Below are 9,895 nucleotides of genomic sequence, written 5' to 3' on the forward strand. Positions count from 1 at the left end.
GGTAGTTAAACAACTAGTCGACTAGTAAACTAGGCAACTAGTCTATAGTAAAAATGACAAAGTGAATGCCCTAGTCCATACTGTATATGGGCATTCCCAGAGCTGTTGTTTCAGCCCTAAAGGTCGCTTCTCGCCCTCAGGGCATCTTATACTGGTCCTAAAGGAATCTGTCAGTAAAATAAGGATACTGAGCTCTTGAGCTTGTATCTATACCATCATTTAGAAGGTCCACATAGAAGGTGCTGCATTGGACAGGGTCAGTGAGTTCAGATTACGGAGTGTACATCCCTGAGAAAGCCCTGTCCAGTTTACCAGACTGAAAGTGAGGGTAGCTGTACCACGGTACCACCTAGTCCTTGAGAAGACCTGAAGTCTGGGCTAATTACTTAGAGAGCAGAGTGTAGTGGAGATGCCCATGAAGCCAAATCAAAGAGCTGGAATGTTGTGGCCTTCAATCTCCGTTAGTCCCTCATGTCGTTCAGACCCTCCAAAAATGAATCATGAAAAAAAATCTAATATTGTTTCTACTATTATACGAGCCTATATGCTTGTATGGGAGCACCGGTTATGCATGCAGTGTGTGTGTGTGTGTGTGTGTGTGTGTGTGTGTGTGTGTGTGTGTGTGTGTGTGTGTGTGTGTGTGTGTGTGTGTGTGTGTGTGTGTGTGTGTGTGTGTGTGTGTGTGTGTGTGTGTGTGTGTGTGTGTGTGTGTGTGTGTGTGTGTGTGTGTGTGTTTACGAGTAAAATTATGAATACATGCGGGACCCGTGGGTCATAAAAAAAAACCTGACCCGCACAATGTATGCGTGCGTGTTTCTAGTGTGGCGGTGTAGGAGCTCTTGAATGGTTCCTTCCTATGTCTGAATTATTTTAACGCTAGACACTTGACGGCTCTCATCAGCAACACAGTTCAACCCACCAGTACCTGCTATACAGTATGTGTGTCACTGCTCGTCACATTTTTATTTTATATAGAGTAGTCAGTTTTATTTAATAGATTTTTTTTACCCAGGTTGTCTCCCAATTTAGTTGTTATCATCATCATCATCATCATCATCATCATACTATAATTCAGTCAATGTCTGTCATACTATAATTCAGTCAATGTCTGTCTGAATGAATGAATGTGTGTCAGAAACACCGTCGTATCTCCTCACCACCTGCACCAATCGCTCCCACTTTTCACACAGGCATTGACCATAATAATATGGAGGTCTTAACGAAGCCCTTTTTTTGATTTTACACATTAATGATTAATAATTAATGTATTAGTGAATTAAAAACGCACCCAGGGCGCAGTACCCCCGGCGGCCACAAGGGGGGGAGGGGGCAATATCTCACAACGGGTAAGGGCTAGTATCCTATAATTATGAGAACGGCAGAAAACAAAACAAAAAAAACTGTTGTTTCCATTTGAATTTGCCTCTGCGGGCACTGCCCAATGGAATGTGGATAACAGGATGTTGGCCCATTCGGTCCGCCCTCAGCCCACCTCTTCCGGTGGGTGCATGGTGCATGTTTTCATTCCGCTAATCCCCAATGTCCACACGTTCTGAGTGCCCCTGCTGACAGATTCAGCAGCGGAGCTCGGAATCTGTTCTCGAGAGATTATATGCTTCTTAACCCTCCCCACACATTTCTGTGTAGCCACATGCTCTTGTATGCTACTGACTCACCTGCCAGCGGTGGCCCGGTACTTTACCCCTTTACCACCCGAGCAGCCCTTTCGCTTTAAAAGGCTCTTCATGGCAGGTGTGTGGGAGCTTTACTAATCCATGCTGTTGTAACAGGGTGAACATGCACATGGGAAATGAGCGGCTTTGTGGATTAAAGTCTAAAGTGCTATTCACCGTAGCACTTGAATATTTCTGGAGGGACACAGCAACAATGGCTGTCATTGTTTTCGCTCTATCAGCCTGAAGTAAAGATTGCAGCATCTTGGAATTAGCATATCAATATTTATTTGTCTGGTTTAATACTTTTATTTTTCTCATTCATTCAACCAAGAAAGGAGTGAATTCAACAGACTGTGAACAACTTTTCTATAATGCTATCCACACTTTTGCCAATACTTTTGCCAATACTTGACAAAAAGTAACTTTTTGTCAAAACAGAGAGAGAGAAAAAGGCAGAACATAAAGTAGAGTTGTAACACTTTTGTATAGATTTAACAGCCAATGATCTCTCACTGTTCTATATAGGGAAGCAGTTGTGTTTTTCCTTTGCTGTTGTGTCTCTGGCTGTCCGAATCAGGAGAGTGCTGTGCAGGATTTGTATTGTTTACAATTCTGCTTTACAGTGCTTCCAAGAGAGACTATTATTATTACTTATTATCTTCCTCCCACTGCCTCAGCAGCAATGTCCCCCTCCATGACTGTCTATCTGACTGCCATCTCTGCTAGCACGACAAAACAATTAAGTTAAAAACACCACCTTGCTGTTGATAGACAGGGTGACATGCTGTGTCGACTCATCGCTATGGAAACAGAGTGATCTTGACCCCATCTCTCTCTCTCTCTCTCTCTCTCTCTCTCTCTCTCTCTCTCTCTCTCTCTCTCTCTCCATCTCCCTTGTGGCACTTTCCCTGATGCATGCTACAGAACTGCTTAGAAGTATTAAACCCCTGAAGCTTGACCATGATAGGGGGATTGTGACCTCCATTCACTCCCATTTGTTCACCCCACCTTGCTGGTGACGAGAATTTAGTGCAGGGCCTTGGCTGCTCATATTTGATTAAGAGAAAGAGAGAGAGAGAGAAACTTCAATCCAGGAGCCCTACATGCATTCACAATGACTCCACCTGATCAATTTACATCAGCGTGTACTCCGCGGCTGATGCCGCTGCCGGAAAATGCACTCGCTCTCCCTCATCACAGTTGCTAATCCGAGGTCTCAGGTTGGTTATATACTATGGATCTTATTTATCAAGCTTGCTCAGACCTACCCGTATAAAAAAACATTTGTGGATGGTGAGTGATAGCCAGAGGGGTGTTGTTGAGGAGATGGGTTTGGATTGTGATACAAGTGCCGAGACGATATTGGTTTATCTTACTCAGACATCTCCCACTTGCCCCTGCGATGTTGTCGGACAGCTGTTTGCCACCCATGCTATCTTGTGACATCATCAACGCCCCCATCCGCTAGCTCAATGCCAGCGAGCAGAAGAACATAATTGAAGTTGTCCCTCTAGCCACCCTCCGTCACATGAGTGTGGGGAGAGGGGGGAGGTCTCTTCCTGCAAATGGACACGTGCGTGCCAACATGTGCTCCAGGGTGGCTGCCTGAGACTGCTACCTGCATTGACCTCTAGCATATTCTATGGGAACACAGTGGAAAGCAGTAGTGGTTGAACCATAGAATTCGGAGTTGTTACTATTCTTCTTATCGGCCATCTTGTTGACCATATTTTCAAACAAAACAGATCTTGACCTTTAAATGAACTGCATGTTTATACACTGATTACGCACGTACAGTATACACACACCATATATGAGGGACAATCTGTATTATCGCATCTTTATTTCAGACAGAAGTCCATAGCGCGGCCTGGGCCGTGGCTCAGCGGCCCAGGCACCTTGGCCGGCAGTGTTGGGTATATTACTTTATATTTGGAATATATTTCTTATTACTTATTACCTTAATTTTAAAGTAATATATTGTATTGAGCAAGTGTAATATATTATATATGCGTAGACCAGTGGCGTATGTACAATAAGGCGAGGCCAAACGGCCGCCTAGCCAAATTCCATGGGGTGCATACTTAGTTTAGACTAGTCATTGGTTAGACATGGGTTAAGGTTAGGTTTAGGTGTGCTGCCCCGTGGGAGGTTAGGTTTAGGGTGAGGGTTTGAGATAGGTTGTAGTTGTAGGACTAATGACTGGTCTAACCAATGACTAAGTCTAAACCAAAAACTGTCTAAACTAAGTACTGCACCCTTCAAGGAATACATTTAGCTCCTGTGTTAACTGTCCATAGCTGAGTAGGATGGGGTAGGTCTACGCCAGTAGCGTTTTCAGGAATTACATTTTGGGCAGGCAAGATGCGGCCAATCCGGTGCCCACTAATAGTTCTCAAGTCTGGTGCTTGTCCTCTCTTTTTTGTCGTTTTTTCAAATGGATTTGGGTGCAGCACTTAGTTTAGAAATGTATTCCTTGAATTCATGGAAGCCAATAAATAATTTGATGACAAATAGTAAAGTAATTCTTTAACTTCTGCAGTTTTTTCCTGTCAGCCTACTGTCTGTCCCTCTATAAAAAAATGTATTAAAATAAAATAAAGGCAAAAGCCACAAAAAAACATTAAAAAAGCTTCAGTATGTGCATGCATGCATGCATGCGTGCGTGTGCGTGTGTGTTAAGGCTGTCCCCGAACTTTCGAGGGTTCGAACGTTCGCTCATTAGGGTTGGCACTCTAATGTTAATTAATGAGCTTGAACCATTCGTTTTTTGTTTTTTTTGTTGTTGTTTTTTAACTCGAAAATATATCTCAGCGAGAATGCGATATGCATAATAAGAGTACTAATAAAAGCGCCATTATTAATCCTTCCCGGGGACACGTTGTGAACGTAACCCTTATTTCACTGATGTCGCAACCTATAGGATCTATTTATGAATTGCAGCCTGGTTAAAAGCACCCAGAGGTTCGGAGATCAAAGTTATTTTTTAAATTAATTAGAAACGAATTGTTCGGATGTTCGCTCTGGAAATTCTTGCCGAAGTTCGAGTCCTAAAAACAGGGCTAGGGTACTGTGTGTGTGTGTGTGTGTGTGTGTGTGTGTGTGTGTGTGTGTGTGTGTGTGTGTGTGTGTGTGTGTGTGTGTGTGTGTGTGTGTGTGTGTGTGTGTGTGTGTGTGTGTACAACTGTACTATACTTGTGCATGAACCAACACTGCCTGCCTGCATTGGACTGCACCGAGGTGCCTGTGCCCACCAGGCCTATAGGACCACCAGTGGGGCCGATCAGTGGCTGTAAATACTTTATGAGAAAACATAGTAGCACAAACATTCCTCACCCACAGGCCATTAACCAGCTCCCCCCCTGTGGAGATGTGCCCTTTGGCAACGCAAGAAGTTATTAAATAAACAAACCGCCCCACCCCCCCTCCATGTAGCAGCCAGGGCTTCTCAAAGGCCCACATGCAGCTCGCCTGCTAATGAGCACCGATAGCACAGAGAGGTACACAGAGGTACATTGCGTTATATTTCTAATATATTGTTCCACGTCTGCATGCTCTTGTTTGTCGTCCCTGTGTCACTTACAATGACAAATAAAGGCTTTTCTCTTTTGGGATTCTTTGAGACACACGTCGTACGGGTAATTCGGGGCGTGCCCGAATCCACCATTGCTCCATGGGCTGAAAACAACACAGCTTACCATTGGAATTACTTCAGAGGGCGTACACAGTTTTTATTTTCATTTATGTATAATATACAAGTATCGTAGCGTAGGTGCAGTGAAAAATGAAAGCGGGGCTACCAAATATTGTAAACATTCTGACAATAATCATTATTCTTTGAGACAGACATCCGAGTTTTTTTTATTTAACTCAGACTAATTCTGTATCCACCTGAGGACACAGATTGCAGATGGCTGCCCATCATGTGCTCCAAAAGCTAATTCATTCCCCTTCAGGGCTCCAATCATCACTTTCACTTTATCACAAAATTAACTCAGGGCTCCAATCATTGCGTGCACTTTATCACAAAATTAACAAACAGTAATGGCACTCAGATAAGACCTACACACTGGAAATCCTGTGTGACAACTGACTAGTGGAGAGAGCTGGCCTCCACGTGGAGGGGAAAAGGATCCCAGCTGTGTTCTGCACTCGGGGTGGGGGAGTGGGGCTCGGTCGCTCACAGAGTCATGATTAAGTGTGGTGCTCAATGTTTTAGCCGCTGCTTTAATGGTGTCTTCTGGAGAAAGGCCTCTATGGGCATCACTTCCCAGCTCAAAACGGGGTCACTCTCAGTTAAGTGCATACCACCGCAGTAATCAATTTTTCTCTCACTATTAGTCCTTGTACGAGTTCAAGAAGGACGAGCCGCAACATCAATCACTGCTCCCACTGAAGACCAAGTGGTTTGATTAGAGCTTTTTTTTTTGCCTTATATTAGTTTTGCCCATTTTTTTTTGTTCTTGTTGTATTTTCTCTCTCCGCGACCACACGGAGGTTGTAATCCTTTTATGGGCGGGAGGATGAAGGTGGGCTAGAGTGCAGGAACAGGGGGAGGGGCTGAAGGTCGAGCCTCGCTCGGGAGGATGTACTGCGTGTATACTATAAATGTTGCCGGGAGGGCAATCCCAATTGGTCGATTGACTCTCCCACGGATATACACACTGCGAATACACGCCGCAGCAATGCAAAGCAGTCCCCGCCCCACCCACGCATTATACAATCCTCTTCCGCCGCCCTGACCTTGCCAGGATGCCTTCACTGTCTCCTCAATTACAGTACAGAGCACGGAGAGGAGAACTATGAATTGACCTCCGCTCTGCGGAAACATTGCACATTGTGTTGGCCCTCCCTGCCTCGCTGCCGTATACCCGCCCCAGCCAGCGTTAATCTGGGTCGACATTGTGTTTTTCATTTTGTCTAACAAAATAATAGCTAGCTCTGCAGATTGGGGGTGGGGGGGAGGCATGATGTAAGTGGAATTGACGCGATCCAAACAACACAGGTAGAGGTATGAAATGCACAGGACTGCAACTGTGCAGCTTACAAGGCACAGACATGGCATAGATTCCCCAAACATATCTAGTTATGGCCATGGTGGTTATAAGACTGTCATTTTTATTTGCGTATTTGTTTTATTGTGTCATCTAAATATGAAAATGTGTCTGGAGGAATATGATTTATTTTCACCATAGAACTATTTCCTTTTGATTTTGTGGTTTTGAAGACACAGTTTTTATTTTATTTTATCAAGAGCAACCTTTGAAAAGTTTGCAGGAAAGAAAAAAACATTATTGTACTGTTCCCTTCACTGAGGAGAGAGAAAAAACTAGACACAAGAATAATAATGTAGAACAGCTAGTGACAAAGAGAGAGAAAGTGTGTGTGTGTGCGTGCGTGTGTGTGTGTGTGTGGAGGAGGGGGAGGGGGGAGAGAGACACTGACTACCACTGAATGCTGCACAGACTCGTACCTTTCCGATATACTGCATTTGTGTCCCAGTGAACTCCTCCAGCAGGTAGAACTGATTCCACATCCAGCCTCGCTTGGATCGCCTGAGCGGCACGCCATCTCTGGCCTGGGCCGCCAGCCCCATCCAGGGCCCCCGCTCCCCCCCTATAGTCCTTCGCGGGGCCCTCAGGTCCACCCAGGGCCCCCGCTCCCCCTCTATAGTCCTTCGTGGGGCCCGTAGCCCCTCACCCGAGGAGCTGAGCTGGGTCCACATCCACAGCGCCAGCAACAGGCATGCCGTTCCTCTAGCTGTAGTGACCGTACGTCCCATGAACCCCTATTGTTTTGTCCTCCTCTGTGGCGGTCAGAGTCCACTACTGGTGGGGGTTATTTTGTCTCAGAGTCCACTACTGGTGGTGGTTCTTTTGTCTCAGAGTCCACTACTGGTGGTGGTTCTTTTGTCTCAGAGTCCACTACTGGTGGTGGTTCTTTTGTCTCAGGGTCCACTACTGGTGGTGGTTCTTTTGTCTCAGAGTCCACTACTGGTGGTGGTTCTTTTGTCTCAGAGTCCACTACTGGTGGTGGTTCTTTTGTCTCAGGGTCCACTACTGGTGGTGGTTCTTTTGTCTCAGAGTCCACTACTGGTGGGGGTTCTTTTGTCTCAGAGTCCACTACTGGTGGCGGTGATGGTACTTTGGTCAACCTTCATGATCCATTCTGCGGTTGTGGTTAAAGTAACGAGAGGGATCGTCAGTCTTCCCTTGAGCCGAGCCAACCGCATCTGAAACACATGACACACACGCACACACACAGAGGCAAGATGCGGTCAATGCTGGGGAAGTGAGGCAGGGCTTTGTTAATACACATACGTGCCTGTTTCATGACTGTATTCGCGCACGAACAATCTCTGGCTTGTTTGGCTGTGTGCAACATCACTCTGGGCAATGAATATTAAAGGACAATTCCGGGGTAGTCGTTTTCTTAACGTAATATGACGATAATATATCCATTGACCAGTGGTAGGCAAAAATTCAATTAAAATCTCCATGCCGAGCGCTCCTCAGCTCTGACCGTGCACGGCGGGTCGCTCGCCAATTATTCTGTTTAGCGCTCACAGTTTTGTCAAGAATGGGGGGGCGCGCACGCACACACACACACACGCACACACACACACACACACACACACACACAGTGCTTACTTATTTCTTTGCCTGCTTTACACAGGTGCAGAACTGATATGCGCTATTGCTGGAGCTTTTCTTGCCCTGAAATCCGGTCACTTTGCATGTGTCCTCTGCCTGGGCTCAGCATGCTGAGGGAGGCAAAAATAAAGACGGAAAAGAGAAAAGGACTGGCGGGTCATTCACTGCTGAAAGTGAGATGGACTTGTCAGCCTTGCTTTAATAAAGCCCATTGACAAATGTGGCCAAATGACTGAGGTACTGCCATTGGATTTTTTCACATCATATGAAAGCAATTTGAAAGCTTCAAATGGACATATTGGTTGTTCAGTTTGACCGACCAGTTTTGGAGATATGGCAAGTAATGTCTTGCAGAAAACAGTGAATTGCGAAAACAGGCTTGAAAGGTTCACTTCTGTGGGCTCTAACATTACACCTAGCTACATGTTTAAGCATTTATTTCATATTTACATGTCGATTTCAGCTCTGACATGTATTTCAGATAAGCCTCTAGTATGTGAAGAGTTTGCCTGTGCTATTAACTCATTTTGGATCAAATATAAATAAATTCAGTTTTTCTCCTAAAAAAAAGCTGGATGCTGCACAATGGCAGGCCCTCAGTCAAATCTGGTCACAAATCATCTGGCCGTTTTTTGGTGGCTGGACCTACAAAGCCTTAGTCAGTTACTGATTGGTTGTGCAGCTGAGCACTGAACTAGCCTATCACAGCGTAGGCCTATTTGTCCCTCCAGCCTGTGGGATGTAGTGTATCCCTGGTTGGCCGAACAATAAACCGACTAATCAGAGAGCAAACACACCTACAGGCTATGGAATGTAGTTTATCCTTGGTTGGCCTAACAATGAACATGCAATTTCATGCTTGTCTGCAACTGATCACTATACCTACAGTACGGTATATTGTACTAGTACAATATGACACCATAATTATATTCTTCCAGTTAAGCTGGAGTTTTTACTCTCACTCGTGTCACAGATTGTCTGGAGAGTGTGTGTGTGTGTGTGTGTGTGTGTGTGTGTGTGTGTGTGTGTGTGTGTGTGTGTGTGTGTGTGTGTGTGTGTGTGTGTGTGTGTGTGTGTGTGTGTGTGTGTGTGTGTGTGTGTGTGTGTGTGCACGTGCACGTGCACGTCTGTGCGTGCGTGCGTGCGTGCGTGTAATAAGCATGTAGATTGAGCCATTAATGTATTTGTGCTATTGAACATGGGGTGACGCGGAAAGTCACGCAAATGTGTTCGTCGATACATATTAGATCAAAATTCACAAGCTAATGGGGTTTTCAGTAAATGCATGCTGCACACAACAGGCCTATAGGACATGGTGTTTTGGTCAAGCTGCTGACCCCCACAACTCTTTCTCCCCCTGTGTCCTCTTCTTTCCCTACCGTTATGTCCTTCATGCTCGTGATTCGAGCAACACATCAAAGCAACCCTATCGCACCTGGCCGAGCCAGAGAGTTCAACAGCAACCCCCAGAAAGAGCCCCAGGGGGCAATTAAAAGTGAGAGAGCAAAATGTTACCTGGGGTTGAGCGGAAGGAAGAAGAACATGAGAAGAGAGCGAGGGAAGGGG

The 9,895-nt window shown here is 45.4% G+C and overlaps 1 protein-coding gene across 1 annotated transcript in view; it reads right to left on the reverse strand.

Moving 5' to 3' along the window:
* LOC306912891 (cadherin-6-like) overlaps positions 1–7,458 on the reverse strand; it is a gene marked incomplete at both ends in the record, with an annotated part of 33,621 nt that extends 26,163 nt beyond the window's left edge. Inside the window, one exon of the mRNA XM_079489345.1 lies at positions 7,150–7,458. Coding sequence (XP_079345471.1) covers positions 7,150–7,458 — 309 coding nt within the window. The remainder of the gene's footprint in view (positions 1–7,149) is intronic.
* Positions 7,459–9,895: the final 2,437 nt, after the last annotated feature.

Source organism: Electrona antarctica (assembly GCF_951216825.1).
Source record: "Electrona antarctica genome assembly, chromosome: 20".
NCBI lineage: Eukaryota > Metazoa > Chordata > Actinopteri > Myctophiformes > Myctophidae > Electrona > Electrona antarctica.